Here is a 16170-nt window from a genome sequence, read left to right on the forward strand (position 1 = left end):
TGACCTCTATGGAGCAGGAGACGTGCAGAAGCAGGGAGAGGCAGGATGGAGGATACAGTGTGGACCGAGAGAGGGAGAGGAATCTATTTCTGGACACCTGTTTTCACCTTTACAGTAAAATACACATTTGCACACCTGGACGCACATGCACACACACGCGCACACGAACACTCAGATATAGACACACACACATGCACACACACACACACACACACACACACACACACACATACATGCACACACACACACACACACACACACACACACACACACACATGCACATACACTTGCATACGCACACACACACACACACACACACACACACACACACACACACACACACACACACACACTGCCTCCTAACCCCTCCTCCTCTGTCCTCTGTATCCTGCTGTCTGAGTCTTTCTTAGAGAGCCTCGTGTCTCTTCAACCTTTGTCTCTGCACCTCCACCTGCTGATGTGATCTAAAGGCCTCCCTCCGTGCATCTCAAAGAGATACAAAAAATACACTGATTAAAGGAAGGAAACATTGATGGCCTCTTAGGGAATCATCTTGTCCTGATTAAAGCTAACTAAGTTTGCCCAGTTCGGTTGTGGAGTGGGTGGGGAAGGGTGGGGTTGGAAGGAGCTCAGAAACAGAGGGATGAAGGGGGGTGAGAGGAAACAGGAGAGGAAAAAAGAAAAAGAGTAAGAGAAAAGTGACTTTGAAAAGCCCTGTCCATTTGGCAAAAAATAAACATTTTGAACTTCCTCAAGGGGTTCCTCCAGTGAAATTGTTCGCTTACAATCTTTCAGGCTTTTGACGTGGAGCCTCAATTTCTCCACTGGGAAGAGCAGAGGTGAAGCCAGTTACCCTCTACGAGCAAGATGAAGTGCAGTTTTTGTCTGTCTCTCTCTCTATCTCTCCCTCTCTCTCTCCCTCCCTCCGCCACCCTCCTCCTCCTCCTCCTCTCTCTCTTTTTTAAACATATATATTTTTGGCCGAAGCCCCATTTAATTCCCGCACCGACACTGCCATTAATCTCCTCCGCTAGGGTGTGGAGGCTCTCGTAGCCGCAGGGGAATGGGAATCAGTTTATCTGCCACTGTTCCTATTGCGGAGGTCTCCACAGCCCTGCCAGCGTGGCAAAGAGAACATCCCCTTACCACACCAGGACTAGGGTATCTCTCTTTCTTTCTCTCTTTCTTTCTCTCTTTCTTTCTTTCTTTCTTTCTTTCTTTCTTTCTCTGTCTTGGTGTGTGATCTGAGAACTCACCCCTCTTACTGCACTAGGGCTGGCATGCACTTCCTCTCTCTCTCTCTCTCTCTCTCTCTCTCTCTCTCCCGCTCTCTCCTCTGACCCCCCCTCCTCCTCCCCTCATGGGAGGGAGGACACCTCCGTGAGCATCCAGGAACCATTCGTTTACAAACGCCCAGTGTGGGCCTGCTGGGAATCGATGCAGGGACTACAGGAGCGGCAAATCAATTTGTGCCCAGCCAGATCTGGAGCCTTATACTGCATGCTGATTTGACCTCAGTGATGGCAAGCCTCTGGGATACTGTACAATGTTAACAAAAACATCTGGGCAACATCATTGTAATGTTTACATCCTGAATAAATGACAGGTAAAGATAGACAGGTCAATAGGTTGTTCGGTATATAGACACATGCCTGCATACAGAGTCATCTTGGGTGTGTTCGAAACGGGAGACAGCTGCCTACTGCCTCCCTCCCTACATAGAGAGCTGTCTCACTAGACATGACTTTGGATTAATTCGTTTTACGGCCGGCAGATATATCAGACCAGACGCTATTAATGGTTACAACAATGGCATAATCAGATAGTAAATTGTTTATTTCTCATCTCTAATCTACAAATCTAAGCAAAATAAGATCACACAAATGACACTTTAAACAGATCCAGCAGCCATTACCGATGTCATCCGCCATGTTTGTTTACCTTTCACAGCTGTTTCAGACGTTGCCCCAAGGGATTATGGGTAGGAGGGAGCATGAAGTGTGCATCGATGCTGCCTCCAAAAATGACCGTTATTTCGGAATTCTAAGATATCTTAAAAGGCAGCAGAATTAGTTTTTTCGGTTTCGAACCACACTTGCTGCCTTGCTCCCCAGTTAGATATCTTAAAAGGCAGCAACTTTACCCGTTTTGAACACACCCATTGTGTGTATATCGAATACATAGGCCTACATGCCATTCAATAATTTAATTAATAATTTAATATGATTTTTTTCCAAGGAAATCTTCTGCAGTTAAATCTTCTGCAGTTATTCAATTAAGCCGTTGTGAGTGTGGTAATTTTTCAGGCTGTACAGCCTATTACTCTCTGCTCCAAAATATAATGTGATTCATGCCCGGGCCCTCCTTCCCCTCCAAAGCAGGCTGCTCGTTGAATAAAAGTCATTTAGGGCCTAATGAAGTACCAAAATCAAGTGCTGTCTGCGCCCTTTGTTATGGAGGAGGATCTATGGGCTGATGTGTAAATACAGGGAAATAAAATGCCGAACGGCTCTGCTGGAGGATCGAGGTGAAAGCCATAGGGAGAAGCCGGTGCCGCGGGTCGCGGGTCGCGCGGGGCAGAGAGCGCTGCGGGTAACACTGCTGCGGTTGTTGTTGTTGTTGTTGTTGTTATTATTATTATTGCTGCTACCACTACACACGCACAATAAAGTTTAATTACCGTTCTCCCATTTATCAAGACAAAGTACACACAAAGCCGCGGCAGAAATACTGTGGCAGATTCTTGGCTGTGAGACTAGCTGGCTGGCGTTCTATTTTTGACTAAGTGCAGGTCACCCACATGCAGGCTTTCTTTTCTATTTGTTTGTGTGTTTGTCTCTTTGTTTGTTTGTTTGTGTGTTTGTTTGTTTGTTTCTACTATCTCCTATCCCTGCTTTTTCCGCATTTTGTTTTCATGAGATTTGTAGTGGGCGAGACAAGGCTTGCCTTAAAAAAGAGAGGGAAGAACAGGAAGAGAGAAATAGAGAGAGAGAGAGAGACCAACCCATTCCCAGCTATGACTATACACACTTGCATATCTCCCTTTACTCTTCCCATCAAACGCCCATCCAGCCATTAGACCTTGCAGCCCTCCACATCACAGCTTTCCCTAGGCGCCACCTTCAGTGTGAAGTCATTAAAGGAGAACTCTGTCATGTTTCAACCTAAGGCCCAGTTGTTGGAGCTCTTTGAGTACTGTCAGTAAAAAAACAGTCAGTGCAATATTAGGTAGCTGTCATGTCAGTGGCAAGAAGGGCTAGGCAGGAAGGCACCATATTGGGGCAGAAGTAGGCCACCTTTTATGACACTGAAGCAGCTAGGGCTGCACAATTAATCGGATTTTAATCACGATCACGATTTTGGATTCCCACGATCAAATTTGTGTGATCGAGCGATATTAAAAATGCGTGCTCTACCCATTGAACCAACCTGGCAACCCATAGAACACTCCGCTACAAAACAATGTGCCTGCATGCAGCCTACCAATGACAACTGTTCCCTGCACTGCTCAGCCTGATGCAATGCTCAGTTTGGATGCACTGTGGACTAGTAGCATTATGTTAACTATTAGTAGGCTAGTTAGACTATACAAAAAAAATGACGATCAAAAATCAAATGTGGGGCACAGCAGGCCAAGAGCTTGTCCCTCGAAAACGGATCATCCATTGTTCGAAAATATTTCGGATTTCAGGCAAGTGGAGTTAACCAACAACTTAAGCAAAGCAGGGCTCTCAACTCATACCGTGAAACACAACACATGAAACCACACATGCCTTTTTATCACGTTAACTTTTAGTCTGTTTGCTTCCTCCGATATAGCCTATAATAAGAGTTGAGCTAAGACGGGATCCGTGAATTATATTCATGTATTTTATAAGCTACATGTGCAACCTACAATGCATATGCGTTTCAAGACACAGCCTACTCAAAACGAGTGAACAATAATGAAATTGTAGCCTACACGTCAGTGTTTTACATATCAACGAATGACTAAAGCAGGGGTGTCCAAACTGCGGCCCGCCACGCACTTTCATCCGGCCCGCCGAGCATTTATTAGTTTATCATAGATCCGGCCCGCCACACTTTAATCCGGCCTGCCAAGCATATAATTAGGTTATCATAGCTACAGTAGCTATTTTTTCCCAGGCTACTGCAAACTGCTTTACACTCTTCCTAAAGAACGTTTACAATGTCAATGTCAAAACAGCTTGTTACATCGAGATACATAGTATCTCCATTGCAGCAGATCTAACTACGTTATGCTACTCCATTTAATTGGGAACGCATTTGAGCGTGCACGAGAGAGAGCGCAATGGCAACAGTTCCCATTACTGACCATTTACAAAATGAGTGGGCACAGCACTAGCCATAGGCTATTGAGTGGATCTGGCAAAGGGTCTTAAATTGACAGTGCACCATTTATAAATTAATTAAAAAGCATCAAATTAACAGTATTTCTTAATACTTTGTAATTACTGTGTTGCCGTTAACGTTTCCCCAAATATTAACAAAGTAGCAAGCTGGAAGTTTGGAAGTCACAGTCAATCTGTATTTGCAGTAATTTTGGGGAGTAAATGTGAGGGGAAGAATTTGGGTGAGCCAGATAGCAAGTCCAATATGTTTAAGGGAAAAAAAATTGTCACTAAAATTAATTAATAATCGTGATAAATAATCGTGATCTCAATATTGATCAAAATAATCGTGATTATCATTTTGGCCATAATCAAAATTCTCGCCACAAGCATGACGGCTACCTCAATGTTTTCTCTCCTATCGACAGCACTAGAAGACCTCTAACAATGGCTCTAGGTATAAATGTACCAGAGTTCTTTAGCTTGCGGCTCTGCACATTGAACACACCAACACCACTGGCCTTTTGCTCACCTCTCCTCTGCATCGCAGCTTTTCATGACACGTACATTAAATTATTCGTGGAGGTCTTTATGATGATTCAATGCTTACGGGCCTTGACCCAGGGATCGTGGTGGTGGTGGAAGGTTCATAGCTGCCAGCGATATGTGTACTTTTTGCTTGTTGTTTTTTTTTCTCGTCCCTTCTGTTTTTTCTTTTTTTTCTTTTATAGATGTCTGCCCGTAATCTTTTAGAGTGATCCTCAGACAACGTTTAATGAGCTCGCTGACAGACGAGGGCAAACAGAGAGAGAGCGGTTCACGAGATCCGAGGCAGCCTGACGGACTTGGCGCGCGCCATCATCCCTGTAATTGCTTACCTGGAGTGGACACCTCGAGTCCGGCCTTATTCTCCTCTGAAATGCTCCACCTCTTCCAAGCGGCGCGCCATCCGGAATGCTCGAGGAAGGACTGTTTACCTTTCACCGATGAGTGATTCGCAAATTAATTTGAGCACTCAGCATTGTGCGCAGGCGCACTGCAGATTCACTTTGGCACTTGATATGCTTTGCCGTGCAAGCTCCCTATTTAAGGCAAACCTGTGTAATCATCGCTGCTTAGTACCTTTTTTTCCCCGAATAACACGAAAATGACAAGGAGTGGGGAAAAAAAAGACATTGCAAATTACAATTAAGACACATTTTTATCATAGTGCTAATAAAGTCCTTTCAGTCAACTAAAAAAAAAATGCAGCACAGTCTTCAGCTCATCTAATTAATGCCAACAACTTAATTAATACCAATCATTCCGTTAAAGCCTAAAGGCGCTAACAATGTGTTTGCTCTGATTAGGCTGACAAAGCCAGCAGTGTTTCAAGGCTCGATCGTGGGTGTTTTTGATCAGAATGAAAGGGAAGCAGAGTGGAGGTGGAGTGGACTGAGGTGGGCGGTGGGTGGTGGTTGCGGAGGGCGGATGGCGGAGGTAAATTAGTGTGCAGGACACAGCTCCCTGTCCGGCTGCACCGCGCCACGGCTCGTCCATAACGGAGAGAGGTCCGGCCGATCGATACACAATTGAGCGGGGCGGTGATCTTTAGGTTTCAGCAGATGACATTAAAGAGCGGTAGGCATGGTGGCGGTGGGAGGCGGGGGTCAGAATTTCATCAAAAGTTTATGAAAGCACGTCATGCAGGCTATCGTTGTCACCACTGGAATGAAATTGAGTGATAGAGAGTAAGGGGGGGGGGGGTGGATGGAGGACTGAAAAGGAGAAAATGCAATAATGTTTTGTGCCTTTCATCTTTTGTCCGGGTTAATTTACAAAAGTGGCCTGAGCTCAGAGTGTTGTGATCCCACCAGGCAGGTGATCAAAGTGTGTGAAGGAATGGTTTAAGTGTTAATAGATGGGCAGGGTAGGAGACAGAGACAGAGACAGAGAGACAGAGACAGAGAGACAGAGAGGGTGAGGGAGAGGGAGAGAGAGATTTGTCTTTGATTCTGGTCATGCACGATAAGCCAGATACAGAAACAACCGGCGGATGACTCCGACAAGCACATACACACAAACACAGATAAACTGTGTGTGGTCTGTCATACCGTCTCTTCCAACCAGTTGTGAGGTAACCTTTGACATCTGCCACTGTCCACATCTCTACCCATCACCACAACTCTGACCCATGGCAATTTTGTTCTCTAATAGCACTGGAGGTAACGTTGCTGTTAAATTAGGTAATTTCAGAAGGTATTACAACCCAGCCCCAGAATAACTGGACATGATCAATTGTCAAGCAGACAAGCAGATCTTGGGTAAGCGGCACATTGGTCTACTCACAGAGCATATTTACCGTATATAGCTATCTATCTATCTATATATCATTTTTTTCCCTCATCTCCGAAATACCAATTTCACAACACTTTTTTTGCCACTCTTTCTCCAAGCTCCATCCAAGTGCCTCCTCCTTTTTTTCTTGCCTCCAATCTCGTGGTTTGCAGTGTCATCTGTCCCAACAATAAAGTGTGATTGAAGGTGTGCCTGGAAGGCCTCTTTTTCATGTTTTCTCTGCTTACTTTTCATTTTTTCCCCATCCCTCTCTCTGTTCCTCTCTCTCTTTCCCTCTCCCACTCTTCCTCTATCTCTCTCTCCCTCTCGCTCTCCCACTCTTCCTCCTCTCTCTCTCTCTCTCTCTCTCTCTCTGTGCCATGCCTGACTGGTAAGGAGCTCTACTGGTAATTGCTTATCTGGGGACAAATATTGGAAAAAAAGACTGTCAGAAAAAGGTTTTCCAAAAACAGTGAAAAACAAGTAATTTTGAGATGCTTTGCATGCTTTGCAGTATCTCAAAACTGATTTTCCATTAGAGTTCATGTAAGTGTGGGTGGTTGATATATACTTGATATAAGCAATGGTGAAACATATCTATGGTAGAAACAGAAGCTGATTCACCTTGGGTGAGGGTGGCACAGTTTCACAGATTGCAGTACTAGTAAGTAGCTGTTCGATTTTTCAAAGTAAGAAAAATGGTGATTGTTTTTATTTTAGTTTAGTTTTTAGTGAAACACTGCTTCACCTGTAGTCTCACCGAAGCCTCCGACACAGATCATGCTCCCTCATGCCCCTGGTATATTTGATATATATTTCATTTTAATAATCAACGAACACCAATAATCACTCGGTGAGTTGCACAGTTTTGAAAACGAACGTTAAGGGTTGTTTTAGGACATGTTTGAGCATGCCTGTAGGCAACCACTCTGACTAGTCAAAGGCGATTCAAAACGAGTCAGAAAAGTCAAGATTGTCAAAATGTTGTTGTCCACCACTCTAGTTCATCCAAAACAAACCAGAAAAGGGACTCAAAGTGCTAAATACCGGAATTTTCCTTTAAAGGTAAATTGTGATGTCAATGTGTTGTTGGGTTGCACACCCCCACTCCCCCCAGTCACACACAATATCAGGGTCACTTTGACTGTGTGCAGGCTAAGACAATGCCAAGGACTGACTGTGGCCCTGTACTTTGGAGATGGGTGATGTGTGTTGTGATGGTGTTGTGTTTCCTTTTGTTCTTTCCCTCTCTTCATGTCTTGTTCTCTGAGGCGGCCATATTGTTTTGGTTCACACGAGACGTGCTTTAGAGACTGTATGGGGGGGGGGTGAAAAGCCTGAGGACAACTTATACATCACATGCAGTGATGTGTTGTGGCATATTGAGGAGAGATAGGTGTTGGAAGTGGCTGTCTTTTGTCCTAGTGCTTAAAATGTGTCTTGGATGTGGTGTGCGTGTGTGTGTGCGTGTGTGTGTGTGTGTGTGTGTGTGTGTGTGTGTGTGTGTGTGTAATTGCATAGTGGGCAGGGTAAAAAAAACAGAAATGACACATGTGTGGGCTCCATAATGCACCCTAGCTGCCTGTCTGTCTCTGTGTGTGTGTATAGCTTTTACTATCTCTCACTCTCATTGAGGCATCATGCTCAGTGTGTCAGATCTGCACCTCATCCTTAACATTAGCTTCTGCCACTATGTGAGAAATGACTTTCCAAGCAGTATGTATCCCTTTTTAATGCAGCGGAATACTTCCAACTCTGAAATTAGTCTCAAAACTCTTTTTCAAGCCTCATGCTAAATAGCCGCCGGCTGCTCTCCAGCCATATGAGAGACTTTGGACTCCAGCAAAGTCTTTTGAAGGTTGAATCCATATCTCTGGAGTAAATTCATCTAATTTTTTTTGTGAGGATGGGAAAGTAAAGGAAAGCATTAGGACCTCAGAGCTTCGCATGGATTCACAGAGGGTTGTACCTTACCTATTAACCCAGAAATTCCTTAAGCAGCGAGCCCCTGCAAACCCCCTTAGCCCCCCCCACCACCACCACAACCACCAACAGGAGTTAAAATCCCATTTAATGCAAAATGAGCTATTGATCTTTCCCCTGCCTGCCATAAACCTGCTCTGGCCCACTTTGTGCTCCATTTTTGGGCTCCTCCCGTCTGCAGCTCTGACCATAGACAACATCTTCTCCGTCCTTGCTCCACCTCGCTCCATTCCTTGGAACACATTTAGCATTTACACACACACACACACACACCAAAAAAAATAAAAAATCACGCTCCCCGAAGTACATCCAGGTTTACAGATGCAATCAATAGACCCCATATTAGCCGACACTGGAAGGAGCACTCAAGCAAATGCCCTGTCACCGACGGAGAGTTCTGGCAAGGTCCACTGCTATCGGGGCACGAGCCAGCGTCCCCCACGTCCGTCCGTCCCCCCCAGCCCCTACCATCCTACTACACCTCCTCCCTTTGGTCCTGTGACGGAGATGGATGGCGCGAGTTGAGCCAGCTCGCTGCTGATAAGACCTGGCTGAGAGTGAACGTAATTCTGCAGCTAAAAGTCCATCTCCCTTCCTGCTGCAATCAAGCGCTGGCGTGGTCCACTAGAGCTGGCTGGCTCGTCCTCCACGGGGTCCATCACCGCACATCGGAGGTTGGCTGACATACACGGCCCGTACGTTCAGGGAAACTGTGTCATAGCAGTGGACCTTCCAAGAGTAGCCGCTTTTAGACTTTTGGATAGAATATTGTAATTTTTGGAGCATGATACAAAAAGAGGTCATCCCTTTAGCCTCATAAATGCCTCCCGTGGTTCTGAAGTTGGATGCCGCCCCTGCTAATGCGAGTGAGTGTCTGCTAATTAGGGCCCATCCAGATTGTTGGCTGCTTGAATTTTTTCATTGTCTTCGTTGAGCACTGATATTCTGTTGTAGATGTTTGTCAGTAGAACAGTTAGATTAGAGAATAGATTTCTTCTTAAAACACTATCTGCCCAACACTTGACTAGAAATATTACATAAAAGGCAAAGGAACGCTTTTTGGTTTGCTCGTAGAACCTCTTCTTATTCTTTCTCACTCATGTCCCTGCCAACTTACCTCCTTCAAGTTTTTAAATGATCCGGCTCGCAGACCTGTTTTGGAAGGCTTCCTGTAAGAGCTGAGATGACTTTTCTTTTTGCATTCACAAACACAGATTACCTGAAAGTCGAGATTGAACAAGGCCCATAGAGATGCTTCAAACAAAAAAAAAAACATTATTTAGACTTTCATTTTCAACATTTATTTTCACATCCCTGCACCGTTTCAAAGTCAACAAGCTATTCTGTCACTCTGACAAGGGAACAAGGTTATATCGAGGGCCTGCCATTAACAATTCAGAACCCGGAGATGAAAAGAGGCTTACTGAAGTAGTGGCTACAATTCCTCGTCTCCTAGCTCTTTTCAAGCAGTTGGTCTCAGGACGGGGATTGCGGCTTGGTCGTAAGAGGTATTAACCAGCTTAGATGTTATCCATCTGTAATTCAGCCCCGGCTGCACTTTGGCCTCTTGCAGGAGTCAGAGGAGATGCGTCACCCCTCACAGGAGAGGATAGACTCCTGGGGCACCTCTCAGCATCATGCTGGCTTAACGAAAGATCCCCGGCAAGATCTGTAACCTTTTTTGAAAATCATACCGCACATTAGTCGAAAAGACCACTGCAGAGGTTTTGGTTCAATATAGATCTACATTCTTGAACAGACCTTTTTTTTTTTTTCTAACCTCCCTCTTTGTTTTCAGTCAGAAGTTTTTGGAAAAAAAAAAATTGGAAATTGTATGGCTCAATTCCTCTTCACGTTGTACCCTTTGGATTTCAATGAGAAATATGCGTTATTAATCAAAGCACTTTGACATCCCTCAAGGTTCTGCTGACACCAGAATTTCCAGCCATATATTTCCTTGATCCATCTTGGGCTGGCATATTTTTTCTTGATGTGTGGTAAATGTGGCAGCACAGCCCCCCTTGTCTAATCATAAAAAGGCCCATAATGCTGTCCAGCGGGTCACCCAGAAGGCTAAACGAGTTGTCATTGTTGTCCAGTAATGACCCCCACATCACACGAGGGGGTTGAGGGTGACGTGAGTGTACGCATGTTTTTATGCGTGTGTGGGGGGTGGACACACCTGTATGTCACCGCCATAATGAGGGATCAGGCATTCTGATTCCAGCCATTTAATATCAGTAACAGGCTAATTAGGGAAATGAAAGGAGCGGAGTTGGCAAGCGGATACCTGCAGGCGTGGACGTGCCTCCCGACCCCCTTGTCAGAACAGAGGATGAGTGGGGAAGCAGGGAGAGAGGGAGGGAGGGATATAGAGGAAGGGAGAGGCGGAGAACGAGGGAGGAGGGGGAGATGTAGAGGAGGCAGCTGAGGCGAATCAGTCTGTACACCCTCAGCATCTCCCCTTGCACAGGCTTCCCACGCCAACAGCCCCAAGTCGTCCCTCATTATCACACACATGAGCGAGTGGGCCAAGAGTAGAGCTTAGGCTAATGCATGCAGTCTTCAGTGTGTGTGTGTGTGTGTGTGTGTGTGTGTGTGCGTGTGTGTGTGTGTGTGCGAGCGAGCGAGGGGGGATAATGCCTCATTTATCTCCGGCATTCTGCATTATATCTGTCATAACATAGACAGGCATCCCCCCTTCCCAGCCAAACAGCAACAGATTATCTATTGGGTTGGTTGGGATATTAGCATTAACAATGCCACCTGGGCCGCCTTCACAAAGCTCTTCGAGGAATTGAAACACAACCGAAGCGACCCCTTAGAATTGTATGAAGTATACACAGTGAGTGCCGTGACTTGACATGAATGCTAACCTGGCGATAAGGTCTTGAAGCTCTCTTGACCCTAAGATCCTCCAATCAGATAGCCAAGGCGATGGCCAGTGGCACCTAAAATGACAAAAAAAAACAAGCCTGTAGTGTTTAATTCACTGTTGTGAGGCGAGTCTTCCTTTCTCACCCGCACTATACTCTGAAGAGTCTGTGGCAGACGAGTTGTTTTACACCCCATAAATAGCAACATGGAGGCTCGCTTGTTAGGGCACTGTCTAGCACAAAAGAAAAAAAAAGAATCGAGACACGGCAGGACAGCAGGACAGCGTGTCAGCGGCGTGTAATAAAGCGCGAGGTTACAAAGGCATCTCACGAGCCCCTTTGTGCAAAAACAGACACAGTGAGATGTCAGCTCAGGTCCTTGTTGCCTTTCATTTCCTGTTTGTTCCTCCCACCTCTCTCCCCTCTCTCTTTCTCTTGCTTTCTCTCTATCATTTTCTTTCTGTCTCTATCCCTCTCTCTTGCTTTCTCTCTATCTCATTCTCTCTCTCCCTCTCTTGCTTTCTCTCTATCTCATTCTCTCTCTCCCTCTTGCTTTCTCTCTATCTCATTCTCTCTCTCTCTCTCTGTGCCTCTCTGTCTTTCCCCCCCTCTCTCTCCCCATTGCACTAAGTAGGTTGCTGATGCTTGTAGCAATGATGGCAGCTGCATCCTTGTTGCTCAGCTGTGCTCTCTACAAACACAATATGGCCTCTTGTGTACAGTGACTCGGAGGGAAATCACTAGCATATCAAATTACATTTTCCACTCGCCACTGTGTCATCGTAATGATCAACGACGAGGACGTTCGGTGTGTTGCGTCTGTGTATGTGGGGGGTCTCTGTCATGATGTATAGAGAGGTGCTCCTATTCAAACATATGGCTACCTCCAGGGCTTGTCGTTCCTCATTTAAGCATTGCCTCGATTCCTTTTTATGTAATAACAGGATTTCAGTGGAGGCACCCCTGTGTCTTGTAGTCATTACTTTGTGATTATGCCATACATTGCACTTGTCTGAATGAACTCTTCTCTCTCTCTCTCTCTCTCTCTCTCTCTCTCTCTCTCTCTCTCTCTCTAAATTTCAATTAAATTCAGTACACTTTATTCACACAACCAATTCAAAGGAATTAGTATTTCTAAAGCACAGGACATACAGTGCAGAATGATAGTGAACATCAAAGCACAAGGCAGGAGAATAATACAGCATCATCCCTGTGTCTCCCTCCAGAGTTGCAGAGCAGTGCCTGCGGTAACCCGGGTGTCCCCCCAAAAGGCATCCTGTCCGGCACACGCTTCAACGTGGGAGACAAAATCCGCTACAGCTGCGTGACAGGCTATGTGCTGGACGGCCACCCCCAGCTCACCTGCATCACCAACGCTGCCAATATGGCTGTGTGGGACTTCCCTGTCCCTATCTGCCGAGGTAAGGCCCGGCTCTTGGCCAACCGGGGTCATTTCTTATTCTCTGACGTGTATTTGAATGTGAATGGTTGTTGCATGGACTGTGTGTCTTTGTGTTTGGGCCTGTATGTGTGAGTCTGTATGTATAAGTATATACTCTTTTGATCCCGTGAGGGAAATTGGGTCTCTGCATTTATCCCAATCCGTGAATTAGTGAAACACACTCAGCATACAGTGAGCACACAGTGAGGTGAAGCACACACTAATCCCGGCGCAGTGAGCTGCCTGCAACAACAGCGGCGCTCGGGGAGCAGTGAGGGGTTAGGTGTCTTGCTCAAGGGCACTTCAGCCGTGCCTACTGGTCGGGGTTCGAACCGGCAACCCTCCGGTTACAAGTCCGAATGCCCCATGTTTATGTGTATCTCTGTGTGTGTGTGTGTGTGTGTGTGTGTGTGTGTGTGTGTGTGTGTGTGTGTGTGTGTGTGTGTGTGTGTGTGTGTGTGTGTGTGTGTGTGTGTGTGTGTACATGTGACAGATGGGTTTGTGTACCATTTGTGGTCATAAATGTATCGGTTTTTTCGCTTGTAAAAGTGTCGTGTGTGGTCTTATTGACTTTGGTTATGATTATATATATGCGGTACCGTTGCACACTCTATCACTTTTTGTTATACTCAAGTGTTAATCTCCCATGGCGTCGTCCCCAAGATTTCAGAAAAGTGGATTTGATACATCAGATCATTTTCGTTGGTCACTGTAAAAGGCGGAAACCATCAGATTAGACATAGCTGTGTGATGGTGCTACTGGAGCATTGAGATGGCCAGGGTCGTGAAGAACCACAAAAGGAATTTGTAGCCATGTTTTTTTACTTGAGGGTTGCCATGGTGGCTTAAGCCCCTGTGAGGTGATGGCATCTTTAAGTGTAGACTGAAGTGCATGGTCTCACCACTTAAATAGCTTTTGACACCGCAAATCATGTGCGTGACCAGCTCGGGTTTGTTTCAGTAGCTTCAAGTCACACACACACACACACACACACACACACACACACACACACACACACACACACACACACACACTCCTACCCATTCTACCCATCCACACATGGCCTACCCCACTGTTTTTAAACACATCAAGATTTATTGTCCTGCGTTGGGCCCAATTACAGTGTGCATTATGCCATGACCGTTTCCAAATAAGAGTCCCTCTGCTGGCGACCACAGCTCCTCGCCACCCCGCATGTAAATAAGGAGGAAGAGATGACAGCAGCTGCATCATGTTCGCCGCACACAGTCCAGCAGAACAATGCGGAAAGCCCCCGAGCCGCGTACGCAGTGCGAATACCACAGCTTTCTGGCCAGATTTTTTAGCCGTCCCTTGCAGGCATGCATGATGCGATAGCAGCACATGCAGAGGCAATACTTGCCAATGCGAGTCATAGAACTCAAGTTCTATGCCAACTCAAAGCCAGAGAGGAGGGTGAATAGGTAGTTTAGCTGGTTCATTTCTCAATATGGAAAGTGCTGCTCAGATGGAAGGTCGTTTTGAGCTCTGTTAGTCTTTTTGAACATACCATGTTACATGTAAGTCTAGTATGTCAGTGGATTCCTCTGAAGTCTATGGATGGTGAAAGGCACTCAGCAGCATGGCTAAGCTTTAACAAAGAAGGCCTCCATACAGGGCTCAAAATTAACAATGTCCCGACGTCCCGGGGACCATAAAAAATGCTTCCGGGACACAATAAAATGATGTCTGGGACAACTCTGGGACAGTAGAAAAAATGGCAAAGCAAATTTCAAAATAGGTACTTTTTTCCTAAACTGTTCACATGATAATCTAAACGTATCTTTCTCGTCTTTATAAAATTATACAAAATTTGATCTGGCGTGACAGGCAGCTGGCAAAAGCAGCGTTAGCCAGCTGATCTGTAAAGACGAGGTTATGTACACGCAGCCTTACAACAACACTGTTTAGGCTACTGCTCTTCAAATCACTGTTGGCTACAATGTTATTTTTGGTACAAATATAGTAAGATACCCAAATGGGCTGGGTGCTTGCGTTTCCTTAGGAATCCGCCGTATTGGTTAAATGAATATTAAGTGACTCATAGGCCGACACAAAAATAGGGCACGGGCGGTAGGCCTAATGGGTCACTTTCCGATATAGAGGTTAACTTACCTAACTAGCAGGCAGGTAAATGGCATTTGTTTTCATGACATTGTGAACATTTTTACTAATAGTGCAGGCCTAAGGTTACACTGGTGTTCTAAAAAAACGAGGTGACAGCCCTCTGACTACGTGTTTTCTGTCAGTGACAGATGTCACCAATATCATGCTGAGCTAAATAGCCTAGGCCTACCGCAACTGCGATTTGACAAAAAGATAGTGTTGCAAGGTAGCCTATAACAATGAAAACAGTTATTAGTTAGCATTTGACATTTCGCTGTGGCAGTTCTAAGGCTAGGGGTGTCCAAACTACGACCCGCAACGCACTTTCATCCGGCCCACCGAGCATTTATTAGTTTATCATAGATCCGGCCCGCCACTAGACCAGGCCGCTCGCTATTTTTTCCAGCAATAGACGACGTTGTGGTTAACTTTAGGCAACTGCAAACGGCTTTACACTCTTCTTAGAGAACGTTTACAATGTCAAAAAAGCTTGTTACATCGAGATACATAGTTGCAGCAGATCTAATTTAATTGGGAACGCATTTGAGTGTGCACAAGAGGGCGAGAGCGTGGCAGGAGAGTAGCCTATCTGACAGCTTTGTGGTAATTTCCCACGCTACTAATTGTTTTCACTGAGATCTGTGGCCATGACCTCACACCAAACTGACATTGAAATTAAAGACACGTGAAAATAGATTATTGACGGAATGTTTTACAACCCTGTCCGTCAAAACGATGGACAATGAATGTCTAGTGCAACCTCAAAAAAGAGCCAAAAGCGCAATCTCTGAAAATAAGTGTTGCGTGAAACAGCAGATGATTAATGTTAATAAAAATGGTCTTTTAATAAAATGCTGTTTATTATGTAGAATGGGAAAAAACAAGAACTTAAATTTGGGACACTGGTGTTTAAGTCCGGGACAGTGCCAAGTAGAATTCGGGACAGCTGCGGGACCCTGAGAAAAAAAGTTAATTTCGAGCCCTGCCTCCATACGAACAGGTAGACCTTGGAGAAGATGAAAAAAAATGTCTGTTCGCGCTTATAATGAACAATTCTTCATATTAATGCAGAAAAGG

The 16170-nt window shown here is 45.3% G+C and overlaps 1 protein-coding gene across 1 annotated transcript in view; it reads left to right on the forward strand.

Moving 5' to 3' along the window:
• The window catches only part of csmd3b (CUB and Sushi multiple domains 3b), a 387713-nt gene that overhangs the window by 97503 nt on the left and 274040 nt on the right, over window positions 1–16170 (forward strand). Inside the window, 1 exon segment of the mRNA XM_042077517.1 lies at window positions 12754–12948. Coding sequence (XP_041933451.1) covers window positions 12754–12948 — 195 coding nt within the window.

Source organism: Alosa sapidissima, chromosome 21 (assembly GCF_018492685.1).
Source record: "Alosa sapidissima isolate fAloSap1 chromosome 21, fAloSap1.pri, whole genome shotgun sequence".
Classification (NCBI taxonomy): domain Eukaryota; kingdom Metazoa; phylum Chordata; class Actinopteri; order Clupeiformes; family Clupeidae; genus Alosa; species Alosa sapidissima.